The sequence below is a fragment of the Oncorhynchus clarkii genome, chromosome 13 (assembly GCF_045791955.1).
Source record: "Oncorhynchus clarkii lewisi isolate Uvic-CL-2024 chromosome 13, UVic_Ocla_1.0, whole genome shotgun sequence".
Classification (NCBI taxonomy): domain Eukaryota; kingdom Metazoa; phylum Chordata; class Actinopteri; order Salmoniformes; family Salmonidae; genus Oncorhynchus; species Oncorhynchus clarkii.
In genome coordinates, this window is record NC_092159.1 from 54611994 (window position 1) to 54626394 (window position 14401).

Consider the following 14401-nt stretch of genomic DNA (forward strand, 5'->3'; position numbering starts at 1 on the left):
TCCCTGCACAACACTGAACAGCTTTACAAAGCTACATGTTTAAAGTGGTGTATTAATTTGTTATAGATTGACATTGACACAATAACCTGCCAGCCAAGCTGAAAACATTATGTGCTGTAGCCAACCATGTGATTGCAATCGTTGTCATGCCATAGCCTACATGCATGTTTATTTGGCGTGATGCCATTGACGATTTTAACTGTGCCAGAGCAGAGTACCACACAGAGATGGCAAATGTTTTCTTTCTTTAATGGGAGTTGGCTAGTCCTGTTTTTGCACCAGTAAAATTGTACATAGAGAAGCCCCACCTACACGGAATCATGCTTCTGTGTATCTAGTTGGGAGAGGATCACCCCACCAATCTCTATGTGGAACACACTGGTCTCTCATTGATGGCCAATAGGGTTGGGCGATATCGATTTTATTAATGCATTTGACATTATTTTATTCTTTTTGAAAAATAAAAGCTCTACATTTGCTTTGAGTTGTGAGACCCTAGGGTGACAACACATACATTCCATGAGGCTTTCTCCATTCTGATTGATTGTTATATACTGTTCAATAAAACTTCAACCCAAAATATTTTTCATACATTTCTGCATTTCCTGCACTCATTTGCGATCATTTCCACATTGTTATGTAGGGCTTGGCTGCACGATATGGGCAACAAATCTAGGCCACATTTGTAACCAAATATTGCAGTTGTGATTTGACTTAGGATTTAGATCAAAACATTTGGCTGAACTCTTGGAAATAGAATGATTATTCTAATTCTGTAGTTAGAATATAATAGTGGGCACTTTGAATAAAGCATAGTTTGACATGACAACTAATGAAAAAGCCAGGGAAGAGTTATTATGACAGGGCAGGAACCAAAGTGTTGGTTAGTGTTTCCTAAAGGACCCTATAACCTTTGGCTACATGTAGCTAACATATTCATGCTTCGCCAATTCTAATTTGATTTAGTTGGCCTACACCATCACTGGTATCAGTCGGTATTAGCTATGTTTGCTCTGTACATTTATTAGCTAGCTAATGATTAGCATTAGCGGCTAACAAGATTTAGCCGCAATTTGCTAAGAAAAGACAAACTAGCTGTTTGCAGCCAAGAAAATCAAACTAGTAGTATAATTGGGTAACACTTGTGGATTTATATTAAGAAGCAAAGTGGAAACCGCATCGTTGTCATGAACATCTAGTTGCATGTGCTGCATTGACCTTGCAGACTGAATGCAAGTGTCTCGTGATCAAGCAACAACTGCGCTCCTTGAGTGACGGGGCGGGTCTAGGTCTCTGTAGAAAGCGGCATATAGAGAGATGGGGAGCGGAGAGAGACGACTCAAGTAGACGTTACACAAGGGAGAGTAGTGTATCACATTTAACAAACCAAACATTGAAACACTTTTATAGAAGATAAAGTGAAAACCCAAACCGGTCCGTGTAGCAATACTGGTATATAGTAAAATACAGTATACCACCCAAATCTAATAGGACATATGGCAACAGGTGTCAGTCTTCGTTTCACTAGTCTTTTGTAATTATTTAGGCATAGCTTTCCATATTGTCTATGCAGTCCTTATAATATGCGTACAGGCAAATTAGATTGAGATTGAGCCTAAAACATGAATGTGCATAATGCATGGTCCTATTTAGTCTTGATGTTATAATGGAGGTTATTAGGATGTGGTGCACTCCTTCCAAACAAATTATCATACTTGTTCCATGATGACATCGGGAGAGCAGGGGACCTGTCATCAAGGGAGATGTCATTTGTTGTGAAGCAAGTCTGGTCTAAATGGGAAATGACCTAGGTTAACATCATGCATGGTCTGGTGGTCACACTAACCTAAGTAAGTGGTTTGATGCATTGCCTTGTAGTGCAGTACGTCACATGATAATAGTTGGGTTGGGCTACTTCACCATAGACAGTTTGCGATCTAGGCCTAAAGCAGACAAAACCATCCTCTTTAGTGCAGGAACCCAAATCATGTGTCATCAGCTGTAGGGACTGAGTGCATTGGAGAGTTATACCCCCTGTGAAAATGGGTCAGCCCCTCTGTGTGAACAAAGATCACTAAAATATGCAGGGAACCGAAATAAGATCTGTCAGCTCCCTGCGTACGGGACTATGGGCCCTACTGAGAAGCAGTTGGATAATTTGGTGGTGGTGCCAAGTCATAATATAAACCCATGACTCTAAGGCTAACGGAGGGAGAGCTGATCCCTACGCTGCCGCCAGTGTAGCGCTGCCTGGCTCACTCTGCTCCTCTGTCATCACACGCGTACAGCAGGCCAGGGAGACATACACGGCCTGGAACCCCCTAAAGCGTACGTGGTTGGTGGGTGGTTGCACTGACTTGCACACTGGCTGGAGTTTGTGGGTGACACACCACACCAAACATGCTCGCCATAAGGAATTTGCAATAGTGGATTAGACATGGGGGAAGACATTTTATGGGCTAATAGTAAACAAGCCGTTCTTGAGCTTCCAATAACGTAATCACACTTTGTACCTTAAGTCAAGGTGTAGGCTCCTGACTGATTGGTTAGACTGTAAACCAGGAAGGAGAAAATAGTTTGAAACATTCCTTGACATATTAAACAACAACTGTTTTTGTTCTGGTTTATCATTAGCCAACGTTGTTTTAAAGTTTTAAAGGGGAAAGGTACAGTGCATTCGGAAAGAATTCAGACCCCTTGACTCTCCCCACATTTTTTAAATGTTACAGCCTTATTCTAAAATGGTTTAAACTGGCCTGCCCCCCCCCCCCCCCCCCCCCCTCCCTCCAATCTACACACACTACCCCATAATGACAAAGCAAACTGATTTTTAGGAATGTTGGCATATATATCACACACACACCTAAGTATTCAGATCCTTTACTTTGTTGAAGCACCTTTGGCAGTGATTACAGCCTCGAGTTGTGTGTGTGTGTGTGATGCTACAAGCTTGGCATACCTGTATCTGTGGAGTTTCTCCCATTTACTCTCTGCAGATACTATCTGCAGATCCTCTCAAGCTCTGTCAGGTTGGATGGGAATGGTCACTGCTCAGCTATTTTCAGGTCTCTCCAGAGCTGTTAGATCGGGTTCAAGTCCGGGCTCTGGCTGGGCCAATCAAGGACATTCAGAGATTTGTCTTGAAACCACTCCTGCGTTGTCTTGGCAAAGTACTAAGGTTCCTTGTCCTGTTAGGTGAACCTTCGCCCTATTCTGAGGTCCTGAACGCTCTGGATTAGGTTTTCATCAAGGATCTCTGTACTTTGCTTTGTTCGTCTTTTCAGTCCCTGCCGCTGAAAACATCCCTACAGCATGATGCTGCCACCACCATGCTTCACCGTAGGGATGTTTCTGGGTGTTCTCCAGATGTGACGCTTGTCATACAAGCCAAAGAGCTCAATCTTGGTTTCATCAGACCAGATAATCTTGTTTTTATGGACTGAGAGTCCTTTAGATGCCTTGTGGCAAACTCCAAGCGGGCTCTCATGTGCCTTTTAGTGAGGAGTGGCTTCCATCAGACTAGAAAACGGACTATGGTTACTGTCAGATAAACTTTATGACATTCTTGAGTGAGGCAGCCAAGTTCTGGTGTTTCCAAAGACAAAGGCCTATGACTCAAATTAAATAGCAAGAAACAGTCTAAAAGCTAGATCAACCAAACAAAGCTGAACCTCATCACTATTCATTCATCAATTCTAGTCACTCTGATTTTGCGCACGCAATGCGTAGCCTGGTCCCAGATCTGTTTGTGCTATCATGCCACTGGAGTTGACATGATAACACAAACAGATCTGGGGCAAGGCTAAGAAAAGGTCAGCATCTCCTTTTACAGATTCCCCAGTACAAACCTCTCTTCTGCAGCACCCTTCTCCTCCAGCCCTGGCAGCTAGGCTACACTGTTTCCTCTCACTTCACTGCACTGACTAGCCTACAAACTGTATTTGTCAGGTGGGGGAAACACTTGTGTTGTTGACCTATACTCAGGATGTATGTAGATGTAGAGCAACATCACCAGGGCCATTGTTTGGATGGCAGGCCTCTGAATATTTTATTCACCATTCATAAATGTTTCACTGCTTCCTCGTGGCTGTCTTTTAGCACTGTACCACAAATGTGTGTCTCTCTCTGTGGATTATATAAGACACTAAGACATATTCAATTGTTTAGTGCAGTGTGGAAAATCACTGTCACTGACCGACAGAGTGGTGTTCTTCTGTTAGCTATTTTGTATGTAGCTACGACTCTCAACTCTGGTGGGACCACTGGGGTTCGGACCAGAGTGTCACCTCTTGTTTCTGTGACCTATAAAAGTGAGGTTAGATAGGAAGAGGCTGTGTTCGTTGATAGGCTTGCGTGCAGTCGTGCACTGCTAGAGCTACTAGCTTCCTGTGCCAGGCTCATGCCATGCTAGATCTGAGAGGAAATTATCAATAGACACTGCCCAGTAGGTTTATGACTAGGTGGCATCAATAGTCTGTGGCTCACTCAATGTCCTTGTCACATGCAGAAGGAAAGGAAGCCACTCAAGAAGGCATCTGTAGATCGGATTGGTGCCTGACCACTGTCTCCGCCTCTGTCATTCACCACTACAGTGGTTCTCCAACTGGCGTGCCAGCAAAACACAACAATATGAATCTGAAGCTTAAACCAATCTATTGTCAATGGCTTTGTAACAGATGCATTTTCATGTGCTTTCAGTTGTAAATGAAAGTGTAGTAAACAAGATTACACATGTACTAGAAGGGAAGTTCTGTCATTTGTATTAGCAATGTATACTGAACAAAAATATAAAGGCAACATTCAACAATTTCAAAGATTTTACTGAGGTAAAGTTCAGTCAATGAAATCGGTCAAATGAAATCAATTCATTAGGCCCTAATCTATGGATTTCACATACTGGGAATACAGATAGGCAACTGTTGGTCACAAAAATCTTAGTGGGTGTGGTGTGTATCAGAGAACCAGTCAGTATCTGTTGTGACCACCATTTGCCTCATGCAGCGCGACTTATCTCCTTTGCATAGTTAGTTGATCAGGTTGTTGATTGTGGCCTTTGAAATGTTGGCCCACTCCTCTTCAATGGCTGTGCGAATTTGCTGGATATTGTCAGGAACTGGAACACGCTGTCATACACGTCGAACCAGAGCATCCCGAACATGCTCAATGGGTGACATGTCTGATTTATGCAGGCCATGGAAGAGCTGGGACATTTTCAGCTCCAGGAATTGTGTATTGTTGTGCATTATCATGCTGAAACATAAGATAATGGTGGCGGATGAATAGGACGACAATGGGCCTCAGGATCTTGTCACGGGATCTCTGTGCATTCAGATTGCCGTCGATAAAATGCAATTGGGTTCATTGTCCGTAGCTTATACCTGCCCATAACATAACCCCACCATGGTCACTCTGTTCACAACGTTGATATCATCAAACCACTTGCCCACATGACACCATACAAGCTGTCTGCCCAGTATAGCTGAAACCGGGTTTCATCCGTGAAGAGCACCCTTCTCCAGCGTGCCAGCGGCCATTGAAGGTGAGCATTTTCCCACTGAAGTTGTTTATGACGCTGAACTGCAATGAAGTGAACACCATGGTGAGGACAACGAGCACGCAGATGAGCTTCCTTGAGACGGTTTCTGACCATTTGTGCAGAAGTTCTTCGGTTGTGCAAACTCATAGTTTCATCAGCTGTCCGGGTGGCTGGTTTCAGACGATCCTGCAGTTAAAGAAGCCGGGTGTGGAGGTCCTGTGCTGGTGTGGGGTTATATGTGGCCTGTTGTTGTGAGAAAGGTTGGATGTACTGCCAAATTCCCTAAAACAACATTGAAAGCGGCTTATGGTAGAAATTCATATTCAATTCTCGGGAAGTAGGGCATTCCTGCAGTCACCATGCCAATTGCAAGCTCCCTCAATTTGAGTCATCTGTGGCATTGTGTTGTGACGACTGCAAATTTTAGTGGCCTTTTACCGCCTCCAGCACGGGTGAACCTGTGTAATGATCATGCTGTTTAATCAGTTTCTTGATATGCCAAACCTGTTGGATGGATTATCTTCACAAAGAAGAAATGCTTACTAACGGATGTTAGTAAGTGGAACACATTTTTTGAGAAATAAGCTTTTTGTGCCCTTGAAACATTTCTGGGCTCTTATTTCAGGTCATTAAACATGGGACCAAATCTCCACATGTTTTAATTTCATTTTAATTTCTGTTCATTTAAAAAATGCTTCACGCCCTGACTGTTTGACAAATACGCTTACACAGTCGCTTCAGAGTGGAAGGACACAGTAGGCAAACACTGATTTACGTAGAACTCACACCCAGTGTTTGCATGTTTCTGTTTTGCCTGTGGTTTAGTCTACTTGCATTGATACAAGGTGCCCTTAACACATACCTGTAGGCCTACTGGGCAATTATATGGTAACTGAATTATGCGTTGACTCAGATTTTTCACTTTAAACAAAAACCATTGAGTTCAAAGTTTAATAAACCATACAGCACTTTGCACAATAACTACTTTGAACAATTTACACAGAACATTTAGAAAAACACTGCAAAAGCTGTGCAGATGCAAAGTTTGATAACAATTACGGTAAAACGTCCAGGTTTTTTTTTATGCGACCACGTTTTCCAAAACCCTGTTAAATATCTGCTCAGAATTTAGATTCAAAGAATTAGTTCTTAATTGACTTGCCTAGTTAAATAAAGGTTACATTTAAAACCTTTATTTTAATTGTATTTATTTAACCTTTAACTATCATGCTGGTGTGGTACTGGTTACTGAGATTGTAAACACTTCTCCATCTTATATGATAGTGCAGGTCTGTATCAGACCTAGATTAAGTGTATCAGGGATGAAGGAGTTGGAGTGTCCGTAGTTGTGAGTGGTTTGTTGTGTAAACATGTATTTTTGGGAGGAGGATGGTGGTGGTGATAGGGTCAGTCAGTCCAGCCTCTGTTGATAGGGCTGTGGTGACAGAGTGGTGAGGGGGTTGGGAGAGGATCTTGTCAACACACTTGACATCTGAACTGCTGGCCCAGCATCCCCAGCAACCAACACGTTTTACTGCTCTGTGTGGACCCTGTCAGCCAGTTGATGTACTAATGGGAAGGAGGGTGACTGGGGGAGGGTTCGAGATGGCAATGAAATGGTCAGAGAAATGGACCTCTCAAGCCTCAGCTTGTTCTGGCCTCTGAGTTGTTGGTGAACGTGACACCGGAAACAGGATGTGATCATCATAAGGAAACACCTAGGCCTATATGAATACCAGTCATCACAATTGAATGTACATTTAGCCTTTTTTGTTAATGTCCATTACTGGCGAGGAACACTAGCCTATCAAATAGAGGCATATCTGTGCTTGCAGCGCTACATAACACCATTCACTGTCCCAGTTGCATGTACAATACTTTTATTCTTGATACAGCTTGAACTTTTGAGCTGCTCAGCACAACGCTGTATGGCAGAACTAATATTCTTTGACCTGTCTTTTTTCAGGGGAGACTGCAGGTGGCCAGCTGTCTGTCTCTCTACACCTCTCTGTGGTTGTGTCACTGAGTGCCCTGCTTGTCCTGGTGGCCCTGCTGGTGAACTGTGTGACCTGCTGCAAGGAACGGGAAGTCAATTTCAAGGTGAGATTCTCAGGCACCTGACAACACGTAGTAGTAGGCTTAACCTCTTTTTGGATATGTGGACGCTAGCGTCCAACCTGGCCAAAAGCCAGAGAAAATGCAGAGCGCCAAATTCAAATAAACTTTCTTTAAATCACACATGTAAGATACCAAATTAAAGCTACACTTGTTGTGAATCCAGCCAACATGTCAGATTTCAAAAAGGCATTTCGGCGAAAGCAAACGATGCTATTATCTGAGGATAGCACCCCAGTAAACAAAGAGCGAGAAGCATATTTCAACCCTGCAGGCGCGACACAAAACGCAGAAATAAAAATATAATTCATGCCTTACCTATGATGAGCTTCTTCTGTTGGCACTCCAATATGTCCCATAAACATCACAAATTGTCCTTTTTGTTCGATTAATTCCGTCGATATATATCCAAAAAGTCCATTTATTTGGCGCGTTTGATCCAGAAAAACACCGGTTCCAACTTGCGCAACATGACTACAAAATATCTCAAAAGTTACTTGTAAACTTTGCCAAAACATTTCAAACTACTTTTGTATTACAACTTTAGGTATTTTTTAAAGTAAATCATCTTTAAAATTGAAGACGGGATGATCTGTGTTCAATACAGGAAGAATACAAACTGACGCTACCTTTCTGGTCACGCTCCTCTAACAAACAGTACACTTGAAGTGACCCTCGTTTTGAACAGGACTACTTCTTCATTACACAAAGGAAAGTCCTCAATCAATTTCTAAAGTCTGGTGACATCCAGTGGAAGCGGTAGGAACTGGAAGAAGGTCCCTTAGAAATCTGGATTCCCAATGAAAACCCATTGAAAAGAAGAGAAAATCTGAATGGTTTTTCCTCTGGGTTTCGCCTGCTACATCATTTCTGTTATACTCACAGACATTATTCAAACAGTTTTTGAAACTTCAGAGTGTTTTCTATCCAAATCTACTAATAATATGCATATCTTAACTTCTGGGGATGAGTAGCAGGCAGTTGAATTTGGGCATGCATTTCATCCGGACGTGAATATACTGCCCCCTGTCACCAAGAAGTTAAGTCACTGTCAGGACATTCTGTGCATATCTAATTTGCTCCAAAGGGAAGCTAAATAAAGCCATGGTATCGTTTGGTTGCCTAATTTACACAGACCTGTCTTGCAGTACTCTGTAGTAGAGGTCGACCGATTAATCGGAATGGCTGATTTTAATTAGGGCCGATTTTCAAGTTTTCAATCAGAAATCGGTATTTTTGGACACTTTTTAAAAATTGTAGGCCATTAATTTTTTAAAACATTTTTTACATTTTTAATTATACCTTTTATTTAGCTAGGCGAGTCAGTTAAGAACAAATTCTTATTTACAATAATGGCCTACCAGGGAAGAGTGGGTTAACTGCCTTGTTTGGTTCATAGGCAGAACGACAGATTTTTACCTTGTCAGCTCGGGGATTCAATCCAGCAACCTTTCGGTTACTGGTCCAATGCTCTAACCACTAGGCTACCTGCCGTGACCCAGAATTTTAGAAACCTTGCTTTGAGATATTGGCTATGATTAATGTAATGAGTTAAAGGGATAGTTCACCAAAATTAAAAAAGGACATTGGTTTCCTAAGCAGTCTATGGTCGAAGTATGACAAAGTAAATCCATGCTTTGGTTTAGTTTCCCTGGCACAAATCCAAATCCCATTCAAGTCATGGGACTGATATTAGCATTTTTCTCATGTCCAAGTAATCCAAAAGTATCTCAAATAAATGTTAGCCACTTAGATGATTTGAACCTGATGTGCAAAAAAATGCTAATATGATAATTCTGTTTTGGTCCAGTTCAAGGATGTTAATTTGACTCATCTCGCTCTGCCTCATCCATATGTAACACACATACAATTATAACGTACACTGGTGTCAGAAGTAGGATTCCTGTGTTTGGTGAACACAGTTGTACTATTGTGTTTTTCAGGAGTTTGAGGACAATTTTGAGGATGAGATTGACTTCACCCCTCCAGCTGAAGACACCCCCTCCATGCAGTCCCCTGCTGAGGTGTACACCCTGGCAGTGCCCCCCGTGGCCCTGCCCGGACCCCCCCACCTGGAGACACCCCCCCGTATCTCAGGTCAGGGGTCAGACACCCTTACTTTTCTTAGATGCGTAGTCCTACCAGCACATTACACATAGGACCAAGATTTTTTTTTATCCTGACCCTTTGCCATAACTTGGCATACAGTATCCAGGGTTGTGTTTATTAGGCACCAAACCGACTGAAACAGGAAGGGACTTCCTGTAAACGCACATAAGAAATGAAACTTTTTTTATTTCCTGTTGCAAAACATTTTCACATTTTCAAACCGAATGAATGTGACCCAGCTGTCTTACTGTATCAGTCAGGTGGAGTTGATACCGTCATCATTCCCTTTGGACTTTCTCCTCTGCTTTTTACAGGTTGATTGGGATGAGTCTTGTCCTGGAGGCAGAGTAGAGCAGTTTCCGTTAGATGAAACAGACACAAAGTAAAAATGTATATAAACAAAAATGTGCTTTTTTTGGTTGTAATGTAAGGTTACGGTTGGGCATAAGGTTTGCTGTGTGGTTAGGGTTAATAACATTTTATGACTTTGTGGCTGTGCCAGCTAGTGACCACCCTGCGGAGCTGCCTCGAGTATATAAGTCATCCCAATAAATGCCAACCTGCCTGCTTTTTTTTACACTTTAATTGGGACACTGTCATGCACTGCCTAGGGACAACAACACATCTAATGATCTGGCAGCCTATATGCCTGGGTTTACTACTCTTTCCTCACATGATAAGCCGTATATCAGCCCTGCTTCCAGCCAGTGACATTATAGTGGGTTTATAGTCTGTAAACGTCGTCACATGCTCCTTTGAAGTAGACATAAAAGCTAAACTTTGTTATGGTCTCCATCAGCCGTTCAGTATTTATGTCATTCTCTTAGTAGGAGTGTCTTCTCTGCTTCTCGTATGCAGTATGATAGCCTTTTGAGCTGTGCCAGTCAGTCATTGCATAACAGGACTGTGCTACATTCTCAGTAGCTCCCCCTTGGGTAGTGGACAGGTGCTAGTTTCCAAACACTCCCAGATGCTGTTGTATCAGCCACACACAATGTTGTGAGAGCGACTCATTCGCCCTTGCTTCATTGCATATGGCCAGGGCTTATGTCTTTGTACTTATTATGGATTTGTGACTTAATTTGATGGCTAGATGTGATCACTCCATTTAAAGTAGTGCCAGGCTGATTATCATAGGGGCCCTTTGAAAAAGAAAATGTTCAGCCTGCGAAGATCAAGATTAGGTCCACAACTGATGCAAAACCATGACTGCATTATCGCACAAAGGCTGTTTCTGTCTGGGGAGTAGGTCAAATCCTTGTAATTTTATCATGTACTATTGTAAAGGATTTACTCAAATGCTTAGCCAGATTATTTTAGTCTCTAAGAGTACCCCCACTGATTCATATGAAGACAGGATGGGGCCAAATCTGTCTGAGGTGCATATAGGCCTGGAGTTTATATTTTACTTCCTGGTCCGTAATACATTCGGGGCTCTAAATTAACATTTTTTTATTGGTAGCAGTGGTCCTCTCAACTGAAAAATGTTAGGAAGCACCACATTAAATTTAGGAGCACCAGAAAATGATTTTTTAAATTGATTGAGATACAGCCTATATTTACAGCCTACACTGTCAAGACATTTGTTTTTTATAAAAGCTAAAATGTTGATGAATAAGTAATTTGTGAAATATTAGTTTTTTTCTACATTGTGTAAAACCAGTACATTTAATTGTACACACTCTTTAAAAATGTCCCATTTGCGATGACATGCAAGAGATCTGTCATTCATTCATTGTTATGATCATTGATCTTCTGAAGTAGCTATCCCTTTTCCTTTCTTTCTGTGCCACAAAATGTTTGGAAATTCTGGTAGGGCTCCCGAGTGGCGCAGTGGTCTAAGGCACTCTCAGTGCAAGAGGCATCACTACAGTCCCTGGTTCGAATCCAGGCTGTATCACATCCGGCCGTGATTGGGAGTCCCATAGGGTAGCGCACAATTGGCCGAGCGTCGTTCGGGTTTGGCTGGGGTAGGCCGTCATTGTAAAAAAAAAAAAGTTTCATAACTGACTTGCCTAGTTAAATAAGACTTAAAAAAAAAAGTTACCAGGTTGTTAGCTAGCTCGCCAATGAGGTGACATGTCTGAATAAATTATAAATGGTTAGTGAATAGTTTTACAATGGTTTGAATGTAAAATGTGGTTCCCGCTATAGGAAGATAGAAATGTTTAGGCGGTAATATTGGTCAGATCCTTTGACCTTGTTGGGCTACAAGCAAGCAGTTTTTTGCTGTAGTAATGGTGCAACCATGACTCTATCAAATCAGGGCACTCGGAAACAACGGTACGGCGAAGCCTAATCGTTAGGCTACAACAATTATTATCTGGGAGATCTTTTCCAAGTCGCACAATGCTCCCAAAATAACATCTCTGGCTGCACAAATAATAGTTTGTCACATATGCGACCAAATTAGTTTCACTTTAGAGCTCTGAATACTTTTGATGTTAAGTCCCCTCAACAAGGTTTGTTGACCTGATTGTGTAGGCAACCCATGCATAACGTCTGTGTGGGTTTAGTTAGCTAACTTGGCTCAGTGAAGCCACATCTGTCGGCTGTTTTCCTCATGTACTGTAAGACATTTCTAAGTAGATTCAGTGGCATGTGACAGAAATACTGACCCTTGGATATTTCCTTCTGTACTAGTTCCATATGGGCCCTGTGTAAGGTCAAAGGTTAGCCTCAGTTTACATGCTCAGGCTTCATATGGGAAGGAAGTAGATTAACATCTTAATGTATGAAGCTTTTGTTTAAACACTCCTGTACCTTTTTCCTGGGAATCCATAATGTGTAACACTGCTGTTGTTTTGCAATGAGTAAATACAGTTGGAACATATCCTGGCCTGAGCATCTGATCTGAATAGAATCCTGCTACTGTGTTTAGATAACTAACAACACAACTGCTCCAGTTTTCTGTATTGATTGAACTCATGCCCTGGCTGCATCTCTTCACAGAGGAAAAACCATACAGATGAACATTTGATATCATGCAACAGCCTATTTAAATAAAGGTTAAATAAATAAAAATAGAAAAAACAAACAGGTGCCATTGTGTCACCATGGTTTGGTCTGGGACCAGAATGCTGCGTACTACGACATACCTGCAGATCACACACACTAACTCTGGGTTCTTTTTTTGTTGGCCACCGCAGTGGGATCCACTGGCCCTCAGGTGGTCCGTCACAGTCTCAGCTACATCCAGGAGATTGGGAACGGCTGGTTTGGCAAGGTAAGACATTTCTTCCTGACGAAGGTCGCAAAATTCTGTTACCTTTCCCAAAATTCCAACCCTACTCCAGACGCTTTAGTCAGTTGTCTCCAGTAGCCTGTACAGTGTGTTTGAGAGGAGCGAGTATTTCACCCTGGGGTTGAGTTTTGGTGTACGTAATAACAAAAGGAGACAGCTGCTCACTTCATCACAGTTGAAGCTCATCCTTAATGAATCAACATGGTAAATATGACTAGAGTAGCCCCTCAGCCTCTGGTCCTACACCACCTGGCAGTGTGTTCTATGTTGTGATTATTGCTGTCTCTCCATGGCTCCCCTGACTTTCACCCATCCCGTAGCTACACCCCCCCCATCTCCAAGCTACACCCCCGTCATCCCCTAGCTACATCCATCCCCTAGCTACACCCACCCCCCCATCCCCTAACTACATCCCCACCATCCTTCCCTTGTTTTCAGAAAGACCTGCCTTCCTGCAGACTACCAGTGTTTTGGCTCGACCCTTAACATGTTTCCTGTGTGTTTCCTTCCCTGCACTCTAACCTGTGTGTGTGTGTGTCCAGGTCCTCCTCAGTGAGATCTACACAGACCCGGGTGGGGCCAAGGCGGTGGTCAAGGAGCTGAAGGCTAACGCAAGTGCCATGGAGCAGAATGACTTCCTGCAGCACGGAGACCCTTACAGGTGAGCTACTGGCATGTCTGCTGGGAGAGGCTGAAAAGAAGGGGCATTTTGGACATTTATTTTATTGTCATGGCAATTTCAGGGTCATTTTCAGATTTTCAGGAAAATTTTGCCAAAGGCCCAGTTCCAACAATTGGCTAAATGGAACACACCAGATTAATTTAGAAAATGCATTATAGCAAGAATCTAAATAACAGAGTAACAGATCTGTCAGTACTTGAATAAAGTAACTAAGGTATTATAATGACAGCTACGCCTGACTTCTCCTAGTGGAGCAGCACCCTCTGCCTTCTAACTTGGACACTGCAGAGTGTTCTTATTTCACTAGTCTTTATTAACAGAATGGGACTGGAAGAGATGCCAGCTGTAGTCCTCCAGTATTCACATCAGTGATATAGACTACAGTAGATTGTCTTAACCGGTGTTTCTCTTCATAGAGTTCTGGTGCACCCTAACATCCTGCAGTGTCTGGGCCAGTGTGTGGAGGCTATCCCCTTCTTGCTGGTCTTTGAGTACTGCGAGCTGGTGAGTGTCCTCAATTACTATCATTTATGATTGTATGAGTCAATATACAGTACCTATTATATTTGATCAGTGAACCCTTTTAAAAGTCAAAACATCAGAACATGTTTTGGATGAATCCCACAGCTGCCACCAAATGATATGTCAACATGCCAGGCATTTTTCCTAACTCATGATCAGAGTGGAAGGGAGTAATTAGACCATCCTGTCGGTC

General features: G+C 42.5%; 1 protein-coding gene across 1 annotated transcript in view; it reads left to right on the plus strand.

Annotated features, from left to right (window-relative positions):
• The window catches only part of LOC139365102 (serine/threonine-protein kinase LMTK2-like), a 38983-nt gene that overhangs the window by 10427 nt on the left and 14155 nt on the right, over window positions 1–14401 (plus strand). The window contains exons 2-6 of the mRNA XM_071102481.1: window positions 7503–7636; window positions 9595–9748; window positions 12910–12986; window positions 13547–13665; window positions 14103–14190. Coding sequence (XP_070958582.1) covers window positions 7503–7636; window positions 9595–9748; window positions 12910–12986; window positions 13547–13665; window positions 14103–14190 — 572 coding nt within the window. The remainder of the gene's footprint in view (window positions 1–7502; window positions 7637–9594; window positions 9749–12909; window positions 12987–13546; window positions 13666–14102; window positions 14191–14401) is intronic.